The 20,839-nt window shown below is 45.4% G+C and overlaps 1 protein-coding gene across 9 annotated transcripts in view; it reads right to left on the reverse strand.

Annotated features, from left to right (window-relative positions):
- Window positions 1-20,839, reverse strand: part of LOC140428486 (receptor-type tyrosine-protein phosphatase T-like) — a 1,877,905-nt gene that overhangs the window by 267,612 nt on the left and 1,589,454 nt on the right. For 6 of the 9 annotated variants that reach the window (XM_072515007.1, XM_072515005.1, XM_072515010.1 and 3 more), the window contains one exon: window positions 19,478-19,507. The exons of the other annotated variants lie outside the window; for them this stretch is intronic. In XM_072515007.1, coding sequence (XP_072371108.1) covers window positions 19,478-19,507 — 30 coding nt within the window. The remainder of the gene's footprint in view (window positions 1-19,477; window positions 19,508-20,839) is intronic. 9 annotated transcript variants of the gene reach the window in all.

The following is a 20,839-nucleotide window of genomic DNA, read 5'->3' on the forward strand; positions in this document are numbered from 1 at the left end:
CAATGGTCATGGTGAAAAATAGAACATCCTGCCAAAGCGATTTGTTTTTGGATTAATCTGTAAGATGTTGATTTTTAATGTATGCAATATAACCTTCAAAGCATTTTGCAACAGCAAAGCAAAAATGAATTAAAACGATAGATTTTAACAAATCGTACACAGCACAACTTGCAGCATGAGAAAATTGTTCATTGGAAATCGGCTCCTTCCAGTTGTATTCTTTTGTCTGCTGTATTCGCAGACAGGACAATCTTGACAAAATTGCAGGCTTAGGAATTTCATGTGATTATCTTAATGCTTATGATATTAATTCTGCAGTTTGAGTTCACTTTGTGTTGTTTTCCTCATAATTTATTGAATACAGTGACGACTGACGTACTCCACCTGGTATAGAAGACCCCATTGATCAGAAGCTTGATAATTCATACTTCTTGGCAAATATTTTTATTCCTATTTTCAACATTTTACAAAAAAGAGCACCCCCCCCCCCCCCCCCCCCAGCTGACAGTACCACCTCCAGCAAAGAAGAGGCAGCCACTATCGGGAAGGGCGGAAAGACCTTCCTTGCAAAGTCCCGCACGTATCGGAAACTTTCCTCCCGGGCCAACCCAAACTTCTCATTCAACTCTGCCAAGCTCACAAACCACCCTCCTAGAAACTGATCTACAATTTCCCTAATCCCTCTCTCCTCCCATCCCTGGAACCTCGCATACATCCTCTGATCATAGAATTTACAGTGCAGAGGGAGGCCATTTGGCCCATGAGTCTGCATCAGCCCCCGCAAAGAGCACCTCCACCCGATCCCCGCAGCTGCACCCTATCCCCGCAACCCCAACTAACCTTTTTTGAACACTAGGGCAATTTAGCATAGCCAATCCACCTAACCTGCACATCTTTGGACTGTGGGAGGAAACCGGAGCACCCGGAGGAAACCCACGCAGACACGGGGAGAACGTGCAGACTCCACACAGACAGTGACCCAGCGGGAAATCGAACCTGGGACCCTAGACCTGTGAAGCAACTGTGCTAGCCACTATGCTACCGTGCTGCCCATAAATCATACTTAATTATATGGAAGCATATTCTGTAACTAATAAAATGTATTTCATCAAATCCCATTGGAAATTTGCCCAATTCAGCAGTTGCCCAATTTTCAACATAAAAAAATAAGAATTGTTAAATGATGCAACTGGACTGCAGGACAAAATGAAACGATTGTTCAAAATATATGGCCCAGAATTTTAATGACATTTTGGAAAAACTATAATGTTTTGTGCTCTTTTCTCTGCAGGGTAATTTGAGCATAACTAATTTATATCATTTTATGTCATAACATGCAAATCTTCCCAAATGTTTCAATGGTTCTCAAGATGCACCCATCAAAACCCCTCTCATTTATTTACACTTTCACCTCCTTTTGAAAATGTGTCACGAATGGAAGTGTTTTTCGCATCTATGTCTGTCATTACTGGCATGCTATCACCCCCAAAAGTCAATATAAACAAAGCCTGAAGTTATGTGTAACTGTGTAGGCATAACTGAAATTTTATAGTGATTTTGGTTCCTTTTTTCCTTACTGAGAGCTGAATTCTACTAACTATACATTGTTAGTCTCAGTGCGCCTGAAAGATTTCAGACACCGGTTGCCCACAGCTTGCCCCACATCCTGCATTCTTGAGGACTAAGCAGCTGCAATGAACTTCCCAACAGGCCTACATCTCTGTTCTACAGAATGTTGGAGTAGGAATAACAGAGGAAAGGGGCTCTGAATGTGACACGCCGTGGCAAGACACAGCAGCCCACGTGTCATTAACTTTATTGAGGGCATTGTACACATGTTTCACGCAGGTTTTTTTTCCAATCAAGGGGCAATTTAACGTGGCCAATGCACCTACCCTGCATATATTTTTGAGTTGTGGGGGTGAGACCCACGCAGACACGGGGAGAATGTGCAAGCTCTAAACGGACAGCGACCTGGGGCCGGGATCGAACCCGGGTCCTCGGCCCGGTGAGGCAGCAGTGCTAACCATTGTGCCAACCCGCCGCCCCTCGCACGGGTCTTTTAGTTTCCAAACATAGGCAACTGAGTTCAGTGGAAAAAGTTGGTGTTCAGCAAGGTCAGAGCACAATCCCAAATATTTTGATATTTTCAGGAAATCTTGGGCCATGAGGTCTTCTGGACACTACCATGTTATGCTGTCTTACCATAAAAAAAACTTTTGAAAAGGTTTTTACAATGAATATTGGAAACATTCAGGCTGTTCATTCACATCGCTGACATTTTTGCCAACTCTGTTAACAGCTCGAGCTAGGAAAGGCACTGAGCTGGGAAAGGGATTGGAAATCATATTGGAGTGCAAACAAATTGTGTTTTATATTTGGTGACAGACCATTTGCTTTCATAATGCAGAATCCATTCCATTAACTTTACTAGATTTCACGCCATGTTTTGTGACAGATGCAGTCAGGCAACTGACTGTGACAGAAAGGCACAGGGAGTATAGAGTGAGGCATGAACACACTGAGCACATATCAGCACACGGCTGAGGAAGATGGTCTGATGAATATCAATGGCAATGAATAATACTTTTTTTTTTAAAAGTGCCATGTCTGTGTCTCTATTGACCAGAGTTCAGGAAGCAACTCTGTTTCTGTGAAATACATTATCCAGCAAAGTAGGTGCGAGAAAGAGAAGTTGGGAGCTGCAAAGTCCAATCTTAATAATGGGAAAGGTTGGGAGCACAGAGTTGCTGTAGGAATGGTGAAAGGCAAAGGTCCAGTTTGTGAGCAACACAAAAAGCTGAAAGAAAGGTGGAGATGAACGTTAAACTGATGGAAATAAGGGAATGTTATGGGCCGAATTATACTAGCCCGATGTAATAACATAAGTGACAATACTGGATTATTCTGCGTGGGAAAGAACAAAAGGAACTTATCTGAGTCTTAATTTTGAGGACATTTCAGTCATGATATTTAACTTACTCAGGCTATTAAATAAACTGCAGAGAGCTCATAATGGAGCAACATGTATTGACATAGTAATTGGGCGACATGGATTGCACAGCCGGTTGTCATTCCATTCTTTAACCTATTACTAAGGTCCATAAGTTTCATCACAGAAAAGTCACTGGTTGTAATTATGGCCAAGTGCTAAAAGCCCTGTCTGAGGAAGAAACTGTTTCCTGGGGTTCGCCAGACCTATCCTATTCAAGTGGACAATAAGAAGCAGTATGGCTGTGTACAACAGGAGATCAAAGGCACGTATGCCATTTATCCTCTATTTTTACAAACAATCATTAAGTTGAAGAAGATTTGAATGATAAAGCCGAGCTGAAGATCATCTGAAACCCTATAGTAGAACCAGAGAGTCATAGAATTTACAGTGCAGAAGGAGGCCATTCAGCCCATCGAGTCTGCCCCGGTCCTTGGAAAGAGCACCCTACTTAAACCTACTTAAACCTAAAGCCTCCACCCTATCCCCGTAACCCAGTAACCCCACCTATCCTTTTGGACACTAAGGGGCAATTTAGCATGGCCAATCCACCTAACCCGCACATCTTTGGACTGTGAGAGGAAACTGGAGCATCAGGAGGAAACCCACGCAGACACAGGGAAAAGGTGCAAACACCACACAGTCACCCGAGACCGGAAAGGAACTCGGGGCCCTTGAGTTGTGAAGCAGCAGTGCTAACCACTGTCCCATCGTGCTGCCCTAATGCTGGTTACCAACTTATAATTTTCTATCAACTTATACATTAGTTCTCCAATTTGCTTACAATAATAATAATCTTTATTGTCACGAGTAGGCTTACATTAACACTGCAATGAAGTTAAAGTGAAAAGCCCCTAGTCGCCACTTTCAGTCCCCTGTTCGGGTACACGGAGGGTGAATTCAGAATGTCCAAATTATCTAACAGCACGTTCTTCGGGACTTGTGGGAGGAAACCGGAGCACCCGGAGGAAACCCACGCAGACACGGGGCGAACGTGTAGACTCCGCACAGACAGTGACCCAAACTGGGAATCGAATCTGGGACTCTGGAGCTGTGAAGCAACAACGCTAACCACTGTGCTACCGCGCCACCCATACATTTTGTTGCAATTAAACTAATATCTGCATTGTAGAATAAATGATTCAAAACAATTAAGTTATAGGAATATAATATTTTCCATTTTAACCAATAAGGTAAAATTTTCATACATTGTGCAATCTGTTTCATTAGTACTTTGCAGAGGAATATCTATCATTTGTATCTATTAACAGACTGAATTGGGCAGCATGGTGGCGCAGTGGTTAGCACTGCTGACTCACAGCGCCGAGGTCCCAGGATCGACCCCGGCTCTGGGTCACTGTCCGTGTGGAGTGGGTTTCGCCCCCACAATCCAAAGATGTGCAGGGTAGGTGGATTGGCCACGCTAAATTACCCCTTGATTGGAAAAAATGAATTGGGTACTCTAAATTTATTTTTTAAAAAGGCAGACTGAATTATTGTTTAATCGCGACATCTTTGCTCCTGACTCTAAATTGAATAAAATGGGGGACAAGCAGAAATTTCCTGCAGTGTCCGTTTAATACTGCAACCAATTAATGCTTCTTACCTGCAGGGTTGCCCAAAAGCACTTGAATGAATGCTGCCACTGAATAGCCATGTAATAGTTACAAATCACCGTGATGGATATAAACTGGCGTTTACAGCAGCAGCATTATTATGAATCAGTCAATCAATCACCATCCAGCTGTTTACCATCAGAATTAATCAAAAGCATCATTTACATCAGCAGCTCCCAGAGTTTATTATATTCTATTATCGGCAAGAAACTGAAAAAAAAATACCAGCCCACACTGTGCAGTGGAAAAGATATTGCTTCATAAACCTGTTTTACACTGGAGTTTAAAACTGACCATTGGCAACAATAACAGCCAAACAGTCACTGCATTTATATTCCCCTGTTAACGGTTTTAAAAGATGTGTTAAAACGCCTCATTAATGTAGCAGGGAAATGAATGCAAGAGCTATTTCTCTGTTAATATTCGATTTCCAGCTTTAAATGTTTAAATGTGTTGGTGCGCAGAGGTGCCGGTTCGAGAGCCAGCTGGTCAATGAAAGTCTTTTAGTTTATGGTTCAATAATACACTCACTGCTGCAGAGTTTGCCTTTAAACTTTGAATCAATTAAAAACTCTCTCATTAGGCTTCAGCTTCCTGTTCCAATTGCAGTGGAGTCTGTGTCACTATAATAATGAGACTCTGGAGGCTGCTGATGGGAAGCACCAGCTGCAGCCTCTCGCTGCAATCCTTGACAGTATTTGTAAAGATAAGGAGAAAACTGCAGTGGATGGGCTGGTGATAAAGGGAAGTGAGAGCAGTCTGACCTATTTTTAAAACACAGTCACAGCTTCAGGGAATAAGGTAAAGCACCCCTTTGAACAGTTTCAACCTGGGAGTTTTTAAAACGCTTGAAGGTTTGTGTAATACTTCATGGTTTAGAACAATGATACAAAATGTTTAGTTGATGACCCCTGGCATTGCAAGCAGGTGAGCAGGGTTAGAGGTCACAGAATGATTGGACCAGGACCGTGCATATATCATTCAGCCCCCATTTTATCGTCATACAATGCATCCTTCTTTTAATATTATTGAAGTTGGACTGTGTGTCATTTATTATTCAACAGCAAAACTTCTGGCAGAGAAATTGAGTTAGTTGAAGCATGTGAGTGTCTTCGCTGTGTAGGCTAAGGAGTCAGAAGTCGCCCCAGGTTGGGATAGGGAAAGCAATCCCTGCTGACAAGTCTACATTATAAACTGATATTGTAAATATTGATGCCTTCATTTTTAATACAAGATAATCAGGATTTTCCTTCACGAATGGGCTAATCAGGTCTGACTACATATGATTTCAAAACAGTCTTGTGGGCAATTAAGGACAATATATGCTGACCTTGCCAGTGATGCTCACATCTATTGGTGGGGGCCAATTCCTTACCCCATGTTCCTTGAGGAATATGGGGCGAAATTCTCCCCCAACAGCGCGATGTCCGCCTGACGAATGTGATATAAAATAGTTACTTTAGAGATATTAGTTAATGTAATGTAGAAATAAGCCACTTTGATTCTGGCAAGTAGAGACAAAGGATTTTAGACCGCATGGAAAAAGCAGGAAGAAGTGTGTCTATGAGAGTGATGCTGCATTGATAGGGGCCGGAGAAAGGGATTGGAAGTGAGCCAATCAGAATAGATCAAACAAGTCAGGAGGGACATAGGATGACCTATGGGTGTCGAGTATGTGAAACTTGATGCCATTTGAATGTATGAGTACTGATCTCTTTGTCTGGGACCTTCACTTAGTTCCCGGGGCTGCAGAAAGCAACATGTTATCTGTATCACTGTGGACTAGGTAGCTTGCAAGCTGAATAAAATAACTTCTTTTTACTTGCAATCCATCTCGACTTTTATTGAGGCCAGACTGACGGAGAAAGAAATTTGGGATTCAACTCGCCGACTGGCGCCAAAAACGGCGCCAATCAGACGGGTATCGCGCCGGCCCAAAGGTGCGGAATGCTCCGCATCTTTGGGGGCCTAGCCCCAACATTGAGGGGCTAGGCCGGCGCCGGAGGGATTTCCACCCCGCCAACTGGCGGAAATGGCGTTTGTTGCCCCGCCAGCTGGCGGAAATGGCGTTTGTTGCCCCGTCAGCTGGCGCGGAAATGCGACGCGTGCGCGGGAGCGTCAGCGGCCGCCGACAGTTTCCCGCGCATGCGCAGTGGGGAGAGCCTCTTCCACCTCCGCCATGGTGGAGGCCGTGGCGGAGGCGGAAGGGAAAGAGTGCCCGCACGGCACAGACCCGCCCGCGGATCGGTGGGCCCCGATCGTGGGCCAGGCCACCGTGGGGGCACCCCCCGGGTCAGATCGCCCCGCGCCCCCCCCAGGACCCTGGAGCCCGCCCACGCTGCCTGGTCCCGCCGGTAAATACCAGCTTTGATTTACGCCGGCGGGACAGGCAATTTCTGGGCGGGACTTCGGCCCATCCGGACCGGAGAATTGAGCGGGAGGTCCCGCCAACCGGCGCGGCCCGATTCCCGCCCCCGCCCAATCTCCGGTACCGGAGACTTCGGCGGGGGCGGGGGCGGGATTCACGGCGGCCAACGGCCATTCTCCGACCCGGCGGGGGGTCGGAGAATGACGCCCATGAGCTCTCCCAATGAGGGGGAGTGCGAGGTAATCATTAGCTTTGCAGCTGTATAAATAGAGCTGGCCAGTGTGGTACTGGCTAGAGAAGGAACCAGTAGTGAACGGTTGGTGCGATGCGCATAGTGTTGTCAATAAAGTTACTTTCTGTTTGACTCTACAAACTCATGCTGGATTCTTTGTGGCCCTCACAAAACTGACTCTAAAGTAAAGTAAAACAAAACGAGGAGTCTCCTCGAGAATTCCTGTTGCAATTCAATCCAATGTCAGGTTGGGCTCTGGATTCAGGCTGCATTTACATTGCAACCGCACATTGCGTCAAAATGAAGGAAAAGCGTTGACAATAATGCTAGTGTGGCTGCCCAAGGCAACACTTGGTGCCACTAAAACAGTAACTATATATGTTTTCAATGAATCCATTGATGCTAAAAGTATGCCATTAAAAGAGCACTGTGAGCCACTTTGACAATGTCCTCTGTCTCTTTAGAATGAAAAGGTTGGGGTTTTCAAGGTGAAGTGATCTGACTTCCATGCAGATTTCAGACAGAATGCTCCTGTCCATCTTGGGAGTACAAATCCCAGCAGTACCTGTCAGGAAAACCTCTGTACATCTCTGTTAGTAGTCAAATTGGGCCTTCTGTTTTTCCCATTGGGATGCAATGTTGTCAAATCTCAGGCCGGTCAATGTTTGCACATAAAATGAAATGCTGCAGCAGAGTTGTGGCTGTTATATGAAAGGACAGAGGAACTGTAAGGTCAAATTCCCCTACTGTTTGACATCCTGCCACAAGACAGACAGGTTAGAAACATGCCAAATAAAGTGATATTTCAGCTGCTTTCAGTGTTAATCTGCAATTTTTCCTTCCGTATAGTTATTTGATATTGTAAAGAATAGTTCGTTGAAAAGATCAATTCCGCCCAATACCATGAAGGCCATTGGACAATTTCATATAATTTTATTACATTTATTACATTTTTGCAGATGATATGACAATGACAGCACACAATGGGCGCGATCCAATGACCACTCTGTGCCGAAAAGCAGCTCACCGCAAAGACAGAGTCTTCACGCCGTCGTGAACACCGTCGCGTTTCACAACGGCACAAAACGGGCGCGGGGACTACCGATTCTGGCCCCCATAGCGGTTCACGCCACTCCAGCCTCCGTTCCCAGCACCAACTGGGTGCAGCGCCAACCCGCGCATGCGCAGTTGTGCCGTGCCAACCCGCGCATGCGTGTAGGACTTCTTCAGCGAGCCAGCCCGACACAACATAGCGTGGGGGTTCAGGGGCCGGCCGCACAACAAAGTAGGCCCGGGAGGGGGGAGGCTGGCCTGCTGATCGGTGGGCCCCGATCGCAGACCAGACCCCATCGGAGGCCCCCCCCCGGTGAAGGAGCGTTTTCCCCACCCCACAGGCCGCCCCCGGACCACTCGCGCAGAGTTCCCACCGGCAGCGACCAGGGGTGAATGGCGCCGGCGGGACTCTGCCATTTCCGTGCGGCCGCTCGGCCCATTCAGGCCGGAGAATTGGTGGCCCGGCCGCGGACAGCACCAAATGGGCTGGTGCAAATGGCGGCGATTCTCCGCACCTCGGAGAATCGCGCGCCGGCGTCGTGGCGGCATGGCCCTGATTCCCCGGCTTGGCGCGGGCCTCGGAGAATCGCGCCCCCCATTCCTGGGATCTACGCGGCTTGCAAAGCCTCACGAGCAAGGCAGTAGGCTCATTCTAATATGCAGATTCATGAGTTACCTGAGCCTTTGAAATTCAACCCCTTTGCCTCGGGGACCTTGGGCGAGAGCCATTTGGTACTGGTCCCCCCAAATGGTGACCAGACGGAACGGCACTTGTGGGGGTCTCCAAGCATATCAGAGGCCCTTAGTTGCTGGCGTTTGGACAGGATGGTGCCCTGGCACTGCAGGTGCCACCTGGGTACCCTGGCAGTGCCAGCCTGGCACTACCATAGTGCCCAAGTGTCACTGCCAGCTGGCAAGGGTGGTGCCAGGCTGGCATTTTTTGTTGTGCGCGCGATTGGGCCTTTGCTGCCTGATGTGGGTGTTGGGAGAGAGTGGAGGATCGTGGAGGTCCCCCGGACTCGTATCCCCCCACCAGAACGGCACCCGCAGCCAGAACGCCGATGTCACGCTGGGTGGGACCATATGTAAACTACGCCGGCGGGACTCGGCCAGTCGATGGTGGAGAATCGCCGCGGGGCAAGCTTTCAACGGCCCCCGACCGGCGCCACGGCAACCGCGCGGGTGAGATTGGCCAGAGAATTTAACCGCCCGGCATCGGAGTAGCGTGCCCCCCCCCCCCCCCCCCCCCCCCAGCGATTCTCCGACCAGGAGCGGGCTTGGAGAATCCCGGCTCTTGGGCGGGATTCTCCGACCCCCCGCCGGGTCAGAGAATCGCCGGGGGCTGGCATGAATCCCGCCCCCGCCAGTTGCCGAATTTTCCGGCACCTGATATTGGGCGGGGGCGGGAATCGCGCCGCGCCGGTTGGCAGGCCAACCCCCGGCGATTCTCCGGCCCGGATGGGCCGAAGTCCCGCTGCTGGAATGCCTGTCCTGCCGGCGTGGATTAAACCACCTCTCTTACCAGTGGGACAAGGCGGCGCGGGCGGGATGGTCTGCACCTGGGCAGGACTGGAACTGATGTCCTGGGGTGGTGTTTGCTAGAGCTGTTGGGGAGAGTTTAAACTAATGTGGCAGGGGGATGGGAACTGATGCAGGAAGTTGGAAGGTAGTAAAACAGGGACAGAAATAAAAGTCAGTAAGGGGGAAAGTGTCAGGCAGAGAAGCCATAGTCAAAAATCAAAAAGGGCGACAGTACAAGGTACAGTGACTGAGGGGAGCTCAGTGAATAGGACCAGGAATACTAAAAGAAATTAAACGGGAAGTGAAAACATTAATGGTAAGCAACGCGGCAGGTTGTTACATGAAGATATGGGTTCAACGACAAGGAAAATTAGGAGAAAGGTTAAGAGGAAATATAACTTAGGAGAGGTTACTGATCAAGGTGTTAAGATTCAGAACAGAGGTAAAAAAGCCAACATAAGTGTACTTTACCTGAATGCTCGTAGTATTCGGAATAAGGTAAATGAGTTGATGACGCAAATCATCGTGAATGACTATGATTTAGTGGCCATGAAACATGGTTAAAGGATGGTCACGACTGGGAGTTAAATATCCGAGGGTATCAAACTTTTCGGAAGGACAGAGTGGATGGTAAGGGAGGTGGTGTAGCTCTGTTATTTAAGGATGACATCCGGGCAACAGTAAGGGATGACATCGGTGCTATGGAGGATAAGGTTGAATCCATTTGGGTGGAAATCAGGAATAGTAAGGCGGAAAAGTCACTGATAGGAGTAATCTATAGGCCACCAAATAGTAACATTATGGTGGGGCAGGCAATAAACAAAGAAATAACAGATGCATGTAGAAATGGTACAGCAGTTATCATGGGGGATTTTAATCTACATGTTGATTGGTTTAACCAGGTCGGTCAAGGCAGCCTTGAGGAGGAGTTTATAGAATGTATCCGTGATAGTTTCCTAGAACAGTATGTAATGGAACCTACAAGGGAACAAGCGGTCCTAGATCTGGTCCTGTGTAATGAGACAGGATTGATTCAGGATCTCATAGTTAGGGATCCTCTCGGAAGGAGCGATCACAATATGGTGGAATTTAAAATACAGATGGAGGGTGAGAAGGTTAAATCAAGCATTAGTGTTTTGTGCTGAAACAAAGGAGATTACAATGGGATGAGAGAAGAACTAGCTAAGGTAGACTGGGAGCAAAGACTTTATAGTGAAACAGTTGAGGAAAGTGGAGAACCTTCCAAGTGATATTTCACAGTGCTCAGCAAAGGCTTATACCAACAAAAAGGAAGGACGGTAAAAAGAGGGAAAATCGACCGTGGATATCTAAGGAAATAAGGGAGAGTATCACATTGAAGGAAAAAACATACAAAGTAGCAAAGATCAGTGGGAGACTAGAGGACTGGGAAATTTTTAGGGGGCAACAGAAAGCTACTAAAAAAGCTATAAAGAAGAGTAAGATAGATTATGAGAGTAAACTTGCTCAGAATATAAAAACAGATCGTAAAAGTTTCTACAAATAAATAAAACAAAAAAGAGTGGCTAAGGTAAATATTGGTCCTTTAGAGGATGAGAAGGGAGATTTAATAATGGGAGATGAGGAAATGGCTGAGGAACTGAACAAGTTTTTTGGGTCGGTCTTCACAGTGGAAGACACAAATAACATGCCAGTGACTGGTGGAAATGAGGCTATGACAGGTGAGGACCTTGAGAGGATTGTTATCACCAAGGAGGTAGTGATGGGCAAGCTAATGGGGCTAAAGGTAGACAAGTCTCCTGGACCTGATGGAATGCATCCCAGAGTGCTAAAAGAGATGGCTAGGGAAATTGCAAATGCACTAGTGATAATTTACCAAAATTCACTAGACTCTGGGGTGGTCCCGGCGGATTGGAAATTAGCAAACGTGACACCACTGTTTAAAAAAGGAGGTAGGCAGAAAGCGGGTAATTATAGGCCAGTGAGTTTAACTTCGGTAATAGGGAAGATGCTGGAATCTATCATCAAGGAAGAAATAGCGAGGCATCTGGATGGAAATTGTCCCATTGGGCAGATGCAGCATGGGTTCATAAAGAGCAGGTCGTGCCTAACTAATTTAGTGGAATTTTTTGAGGACATTAACAGTGCGGTAGATAACGGGGAGCCAATGGATGTGGTATATCTGAATTTCCAGAAAGCTTTTGACAAGGTGCCACACAAAAGGTTGTTGCATAAGATAAAGATGCATGGCATTAAGGGGAAAGTAGTAGCATGGATAGAGGATTGGTTAATTAATAGAAAGCAAAGAGTGGGGATTAATGGGTGTTTCTCTGGTTGGCAATCAGTAGCTAGTGGTGTCCCTCAGGGATCAGTGTTGGGCCCACAACTGTTCACAATTTACATAGATGATTTGGAGTTGGGGACCAAGGGCAATGTGTCCAAGTTTGCAGACGACACTAAGATAAGTGGTGAAGCAAAAAGTGCAGAGGATACTGGAAGTCTGCAGAGGGATTTGGATAGGCTAAGTGAATGGGCTAGGGTCTGGCAGATGGAATACAATGTTGACAAATGTGAGGTTATCCATTTTGGTAGGAATAACAGCAAAAGGGATTATTATTTAAATGATAAAATATGAAAACATGCTGCTGTGCAGAGTGACCTGGGTGTGCTAGTGCCTGAGTCGCAAAAAGTTGGTTTACAGGTGCAACAGGTGATTAAGAAGGCAAATGGGATTTTGTCCTACATTGCTAGAGGGATGGAGTTTAAGACTAGGGAGGTTCTGCTGCAATTGTATAAGGTGTTAGTGAGGCCACACCTGGAGTATTGTGTTCAGTTTTGGTCTCCTTACTTGAGAAAGGACGTACTGGCACTGGAGGGTGTGCAGAGGAGATTCACTAGGTTAATCCCAGAGCTGAAGGGGTTGGATTACGAGGAGAGGTTGAGTAGACTGGGACTGTTCTCGTTGGAATTTAGAAGGATGAGGGGGGATCTTATAGAAACATATAAGATTATGAAGGGAATAGATAGGATAGATGTGGGCAGGTTGTTTCCACTGGCAGATGAACGCAGAACTAGGGGGCACAGCCTCAAAATAAGGGGAAGTCGATTTAGGACTGAGTTTAGGAGGAATTTCTTCACCCAAAGGGTTTTGAATCTATGGAATTCCTTGCCCAGTGAAGCAGTAGAGGCTCCTTCATTAAATGTTTTTAAGATAAAGATAGATAGTTTTTTGAAGAATAAAGGGATTAAGGGTTCTGGTGTTTGGGCCGGACAGTGGAGCTGAGTCCACAAAAGATCAGCCATGATCTCATTGAATGGTGGAGCAGGCTCGAGGGGCCAGATGGCCTACTCCTGCTCCTAGTTCATATGTTCTTATGTTCCCCCAAACCACTGCTGTGGTGTTCCAGGGTTGTAGATGATCTCAATCCTGAACTCCAGAGTCAGCCTCAGGCATTGTTCTGATGAGTCCCGATATTTGCACGCCATATTATTCCGAATGTGTTTCTCACCGGGGTGTTTTCCCACTCACATCATGGAGAATCTGTCATAGGCCTTCATCTGCATCCCATTAACAGGATGCAAATGAGGTTCACACTGTGCTCTGGTGGGTTTTCCGACCCGTCATGTAGGGCACCAGCAGAAGATACCACTGTAAATTCATTATGGTTTCCCAACATATTCTATCGCCATGCCCTCCATTGACTGCGCCGGCGGGGGCTTGGGAAAATTCTGCCCAATTATTCTCTATGTAGTGCATAAGGTGCACTGGAGTTTCTTCAGGAATTTGGTCAAATGTAACTTTTCCAGGAAAATTAGCCAGTAAGTTTTGAAATTTCAGGTTCAAGCGGCGGGATTCTCCGACTCCCCATCGGTTCGGAGAATCGGCGGGGGTGCGGCGTGAATCCCGCCCCCGCCAGCCGCCGAATTCTCCGGCACGGGAGATTCGTCGGGGGCGGGAATCGCGCCGGTCGGCGGGTCGCCCCTTGCGATTCTCCCGCCCGCGATGGGCCGAAGTCCCGCTGCTGCTCTGCCGGTCCCACCGGCGTGAATTAAACCACCTCCTTTACCGGCGGGACCAGGCGGCGCAAGTGGGCTCCAGGGTCCTGGGGGGGGGGGGGGGGGGGGTGCGCGGGACGATCTGGCCCCGGTGGGTGCCCCCACAGTGGCCTGGCCCGCAATCGGGGCCACTGATCCGCGGGCGGGCCTGTGCCGTTGGGGCACTCTTTTACTACGCGTCGGCCGTGTAGGCCTCCGCGATGGCCGACGCATTAGGTGACCCCCCCCCCCCGCGCATGCGCGCGGATGACGTCAGCAGCCACTGACGCTCCCGCGCATGCGCGGACTTCCTCCGGCCTGCGGAGTCCCTTCGGCTCCGGCTGGCATGGTGCCAAAGGCCTTTCACGCCAGCCGGCGGGTCGGCAACCACTCCGGCATGGGCCTCACCCCTAAAGGTGAGGGCTTGGCCCCTAAAGGTGCGGAGAAATCAGCACTTTCGGGCGGCCCGACGCTAGAGTGATTCACGACACTCTATCTCGCTGGGACCCTCCGCCCCGCTGGGTAGGGGAGAATCCCGCCCAACCATATGAAATACTTTTTGCAACAAAACATTTATTAAATAAAAAAAGCTGCGTCTAACTTTTCTGGTTGCAACCTCTGGGTAAAGGCCTGTGCCACAAGCTGACATCTGACCGTTGCTGTTTGAGCAACAAATCTTGCAGGCGCTCCATATCCCTTGGCTCTGGATTCCAGGTCCAGGATATTTTACATAATTGGTCCTCCCCAATATCATAGATTATCATAGAATGTACAGGGCAGAAGGCCATTCATCCAATATGTCAAGGTTCAAATCTTCAACTATGATATGGATACGACACACATCCACAATCTTTGTTGCACTCTTTGGGCTCTACTGAAGGACAACCCCAAACCTGTCCAAGCAGAGGAAGTTGCTCTTCATGAACCAGATGATCCTCTCAACTATATTTCCTAAGGATCAATCAATTCCAGGCTGCCTTACATTCTTGATTCAGTTATGGACAAAAAAAAACAGAATTCCAGATTGAGAAAAGAGTGACTGCCCTTGGCATCAAGGCAGAATTTGACCAAAGTGTCCTAGCTGAATTGAAGTCATTAGGAATCAGGGCGAAATCCCCAATCTAGTTGGAATCATATCTAGCACAAAGGAGGATGCTTGTGGTTGTTGGAGACCAATCACCTCAGTACCAGGAAATTGCTGCACGAGTTCCTCAGGGTCTTTTTGAAGGCTCAACTACCTTTAACTGCTTCATCAATGATATTCCTTCCATCCTAAAGTCGGAAATGGGGTGTTCACTGATGATTTAATCGTGTTCAGTGCCATTTGAGACTCCTCAGATACTGGAGCAGTCTGTGTCCACATACATCAAAACTAGGACAACATTGAAGTTTTGGCAGATAAATGGCAAGTAATATTTGTAGTACAAAAGAACCAGGCATTGACCACCTTTAAGAAGAGAGATTATAAACATCTTCCCTTGACATTCAATGTCATTACCATCACTGAATTCCCCATCATCAAGAGCCTGTGGGTTACTCTCAATCAGAAATTACAGAAATACTGTGGAAACAAGAGGGGATCAGAGGCTGTAAATTCTGAGGTGGCTAACTCACCCTGTGTCTCCCCAAAGCCTGTCCACTATCTACAAGGCAGAAGTCAGGAGTGTGATGGAAAACTATCCACTTACATGGATGAGTCCAGCTCCAACAATACTCAAGAAGCTCGATACCATTCCGGGCAAAGTAGCCCACTTGATTGATACCTGGACTACCACCTTAAATATTTGTTCTCTTCACCACCCACGCATAGTTGCAACTGTGTGTATTAATTGCAGGATGCATCGCAACAATTTTCCACGGCTCCTTTGAAAGCACCTTCCAAACCCATGTCTTCTGCCACCCAGAAGAAAAGGGCAGCATTTGCAAGTTTGTGTCAAAGCCACACACCATCCTGACTTGGAAATATTTTGTCGTTCCTTCACAGTCGCTGGGACAAAATTCTGGAACTCCCTTCCTAACAGCATTGTGGGTGTACCTACACCGCATGGACTGCAGTGGTTCAAGAAGGCAGCTCACCACCACCTTCTCAAGGGAAATTTGGAATGGACAAGAAATGCTGGTTTTCCAGTGATGCTTACATACTATGAATGGCAAAGGTGTGACAGCAACAAGAAATGAGGCTTATAATCAAGGATCCATCTTTTCATCCAATCAAGGTTTCCATGCTTGTGTGCAGTGACAAAGTTGCATGGAACAAAGGGATCAAGACGGACCTTTGCGCTCTGCATCTCGAAAAATGTGCAGTTAGACATGTCAGTCAAATGGAACGTTGAGGCTGCAGTAGCTCTTTCTATTCATGTGGCTTTGTGGGATTTGATGAGAAACCTTCATTGTGTCTTGTGCTTCAGCAGATGGCCCCTTCACTCAGGGGAAACTATCTAGCATCTAAAAATGTAATACCCTCCTCTGCCTTTGTTCCACAAACATGCCAAATCCAATGAATTCCTCAGCCAATGGAGAGGGCCAGCAGGTACCTGCTGAAGGCACGCCTTCACTTCCCTTGACTAATCATAGAATCATAGAATGGGTACTGCACAGAAGGAGGCCATTCAGCCAGTTGTGTCCATGCCAGCTTTTTGTAAGGGCAATTGACCTAGCCCTTTGCCGTATAATCCTACAAATGTTTCGCTTCGGATAATTCTCCAATTTTTGGTTTATAAAGCCCCAATTCACTCTGCCTCTACCACACTCATCAGGCAATGTATTCCAGATCCTAACCTTTCGCTGTATAAAAATGGTTTTCCTCACATCGCCATTAGTTCATTTACCAATCGCCTTAAGTTGGTACTGTCTAGTTTTCAACCATTCTGCCAACAAAAACAGTTTTTCTCTAGAACTCTGGTGCCATGTTATTTAAGAAAAACCCTCTATCAAATCTCCTCTCAACCCTTTCTCCTCGAAGAAGAACAGTCCCAGCTTTTCCAACACTGAAGTCCCTCACCTCTGCACAGGTGCCCTCTGGATGTCGAGATGGATTCAACCCCATAAACCTCACTCCCTGGGGCAGTGGTGGCATTCATTTCGACCAGTTAAGGCTCTGCTACGTTGGTACTGGGGCTCTATGTCATCATGGAGCTAGTCACAGGAATGGTAATAACCTCCTTTTCAAAGCCATCAGACAGCTCCTCCGTGGGGTGAGAAATTGCCTGTGGGCATCCCCGCTGCTGGTGATGCTTCATTCTCAATGCCTCCATTCTCTCATTCTCTTTATTCTCTTTCTTCTCCTCCTTGACAAGAGCAAGCAGGTCTATCGCCAGCAAATAAACAAATAAAATCAGGATTCACAGGCCGAGAGTGGCTTTAACTAACCAGGATCTGCTGATGTGCATGCACTTGGTTCAGGTGACTCTGTGCTGAAAACCTGTCCAAATGTTAAAAGAGCTTCCAATGTGTTTAGGCACAGTGATCAATAGACAAAGTATAAATCTCGGAAATTTGAATATAGTGCAATTATGTACTTTACTCACTTTTCCCCTATCATTTACACTGTGTTTCATGTCTCCGGATGCAAATACGCAGAAAATTCTTCCCCCCTATCTTTGCTCTGATTTTTCCACCCACACTGTTCTGGAATGGGCTCTTGCAATCTGTTGTCACCATTTTAGCATCTATCAGCACACTTTCCAGTCAGACATTTAATTATTTATCATAAATCATGCAGACGGACACATATTTGGAGGAAAGGCTGACAGTAGGGAATATTTAATTATGGGCCGAGGAGGCAGCAGCATTGAATTTTAGGGAATAAAGTTGAGTTTCTATAGATCAAGCGCGGTGGCAATAGAAGGATATTTTAGTAAACAGCAGGGATTTTTTTTATTTATATCTCAGGGAGCAGGGAGCACCATTAAATTTTAGCAAACAGAAGGGTAATACATTTATTTATACTTCAGTGAGCAGGCTGCAGTGAAATGTAGGAGGAAAAATGAGCAGCGGAAAACATTTAATATTTATGTCTAGTAGAACAGGCAGCACCATTAATTTCTAGGAGCCAACAGGGCAATATATATTTATCTAAAAGGAGCAGGAAGCTCTGGAACAAGAAGTGTCAGTTTATTTGTTTATCAGGGAAGAAACTACCAGAGCAAAAACAAACTTACTGAGCTTTCAAATTTAAAATGAAATGAATTTAATGATGGAGACATATTTATAAAATGGATAAAATGAAAGAAAGGTCACATGCATTCAAGAGAAAAACAAAATGGAGGACGGTGTTAGGCGACTCATCACTTGTTGCCTCTGCAGTGGTCAGAACCTGCAACTACATTGTGACAGGCAAGAGTTTACATCAGAAAATTATAAATTATTCAAGGATGTGTAACTTCTTAGCACTGTAATGAGTTGTCATAAAAGTGTTATACAAATCATGACAACAGGATGTTAAACAGGATGCATACATGCATTTTAATAATATAAATAAATAGGTTATGATCCCTGTTTAAATAACTACCAAAGTAATAGCAGGCAAACCCATAAGCAATTACACATTAGTATAATGTATATGTTTGTAGCAAGTTAAAATGCAAGTGTTAGCAAAACACTGCTCACCATCTGTTTGCAATGGGTCTACAATGTTGTCTGTAAATTACAGATGATTAAACACCATAATTGTCCCCAAAATACACAATCACATTATTATAGTCTACCATTACCTATGATCGACAACCATCATTATAAGTGTGATATAACTTTGCACAAGAACATACGAAAGCCATTTTTAACAGGCACAGATTTAGCAGTTTAAGAATAAAATAATCTGATTATTTTCCCTTTTAATTCTTTTCCCCTACTCTAACATGTGCCACCATGCCTCACAGCATTTTCCACTTGAATGTGCAGGAAAATGGTCTACTGCCACGCATTTTCCAATGCCGGAATGTTACCGGCCAAAATAATGTATGCAAGAGTGGCCTGGGCTAATTTGCCCACTGATCTCCTTCTGTTTCCGATGAAGAAAAGCTGCATTTTATTTCAGCATTTCTTCACATGGCGATCGAGTCTCAAAGCTCAAAGACGTGATGAGCTGGCACTCTGCAATGTGTACATCCAACAATGTCCTAAGACACTCCATCATTCTTACTCCAGTGACTCTGCAGTAATAATTCATCAGTTCGATTTCATTCATATAATACCCAAAGATTTGCTTTGAAAATTCAATATTAATTGGTACACAGCATTATCACACATTAAGTTGTGTTAGGAGAGATCCTACAATGTCCAGAGTGAACTTTGCTTTATGTAACTGCTAAATCCAATTTATGGGCACAGTGGATGACTGACTGCTTTTGATATTACTCCAAATAACCAAATGCTGTAGTGATAAATGTTTCTGCTGTTGACAGGTTTTCTGTAACCTTTCAACACTATGCAATTATATCACAAAACTTGTGGGCAATGGTCGGGTTATTTAGTTAGAAAGTTATAAAACATTCTACAATTGTAAATGATTTAAAATCAAACATTAGAATATATTAAAACATACTTTTAAGAACGCCTTATGCGTTTACAAATGCTTTTAAGTTCTGTAAATAGTCGAGCTATCTACTCTAAGCAGCTTTGTTTGGGTATAAGAAGAGCATGGAGACTAGTGAAGGGAAATTTCTACTTGAGCTGATACTTACAGGTAATATGAGTAGGAATAAGCACTCCTCCTGCCATGCGTGAACAGTTGAAGGGATAAATGGATGGGAAAGCAATGAAAGGGAAAAATAAGAAAATAAGTTATTAAGGAATTTGCATAGTAAAAATCAGGGGATTAGGATTATACAGATAATGTCAAAGTCACCTTGAAGTTTGTTGCGACAAAAGTGCAAATAACATGTCAAATACTGAAGTAATATATCTGCGTTGTTTATCTGTCTAATGGAACCATTGTTTAGTTCTTTTATTTTATTGAGAATAATTTGAAGGGAATGGCACAAAGGTTAAAATGGACTGCAATCTCTCTTGTATTAATGCCTTCTGAGAAGCTTGATGTATTATAGTTATATCATCCTCAGGATTGTTAAAAAAAAATCTGACAGAGAAGTTACCATAGAGGATGGCATGATTACTGTAATGGATGATGGGAGTCAAACCAATCTTATACCACTCCTGTCGCATCCCCCAAGTGAAATAAAAGAGGATGACTCTTCATATAATTGTACTAAATGCGCTGTGAAGGTGTTGTAAGCAAATTGCATTGTTCCAAAGAAGCTTCAAAATTAAACTGTGCATCCAAGTAAGCAGGCATATCTCCCATGAGTAAAATAAATTAATAATTTGTATTTAATTTGAAAATAAAGACTAAATAAAGGTTAATTGAGTTTGGAATGAAAGAGAAGACACACATCTACTTAGTAAAATAAACATACTAACTTGCTGAAATGTCAACTCTGCGCACTAACTTGTTAAGCTATGCACTAGGGTGTTGGTTAGCTGAGTTGGCAGGATGGCTGGTCCGTGATGTGGAGCGAAGCCAACAGCCATGGGTTCATTTCCTGTACCAGCTGAGGTTATTCATGAAGGACCCGCCTTCTCAACCTTGCCCTTCGCCTGAGGTGTGGTGACCCTCAGGTTAAATCACCACTAGTCAGCTCTTCCCTCGGAGAAATTGGGACTGTGGCGACATTTACATTTATACTTTAACGGTTCTGAACTAGTCGTCGGGAAAAATTATGCATCATCTCATCAAAATCCTATCCTCGTCAATCCCAGAATAATACCCAATGAAGGACACAGTGATTGACTTGTTGGCTTACACAACAATGAACACTGGTTTGGAACTGAATAGGTATGGGGTAGTGGGATGTAAAAGAAATATCACAATGCTCTGCAGATCTGAAAAGCTTCTCAATGAGATTAGATCTAAAGTTTCAGTCCCGTTTATTTTATTTCCTGCGCAGCACTAAAATAGTTTTGAGTCATTTTTCTCAACTCTAGAGACTTACTGCAAAAACTGATTAAATCAATTCTTCCTCTGCACGATTACCAGCCTAGTCAAC

This window comes from Scyliorhinus torazame, chromosome 8 (genome assembly GCF_047496885.1).
Source record: "Scyliorhinus torazame isolate Kashiwa2021f chromosome 8, sScyTor2.1, whole genome shotgun sequence".
NCBI lineage: Eukaryota > Metazoa > Chordata > Chondrichthyes > Carcharhiniformes > Scyliorhinidae > Scyliorhinus > Scyliorhinus torazame.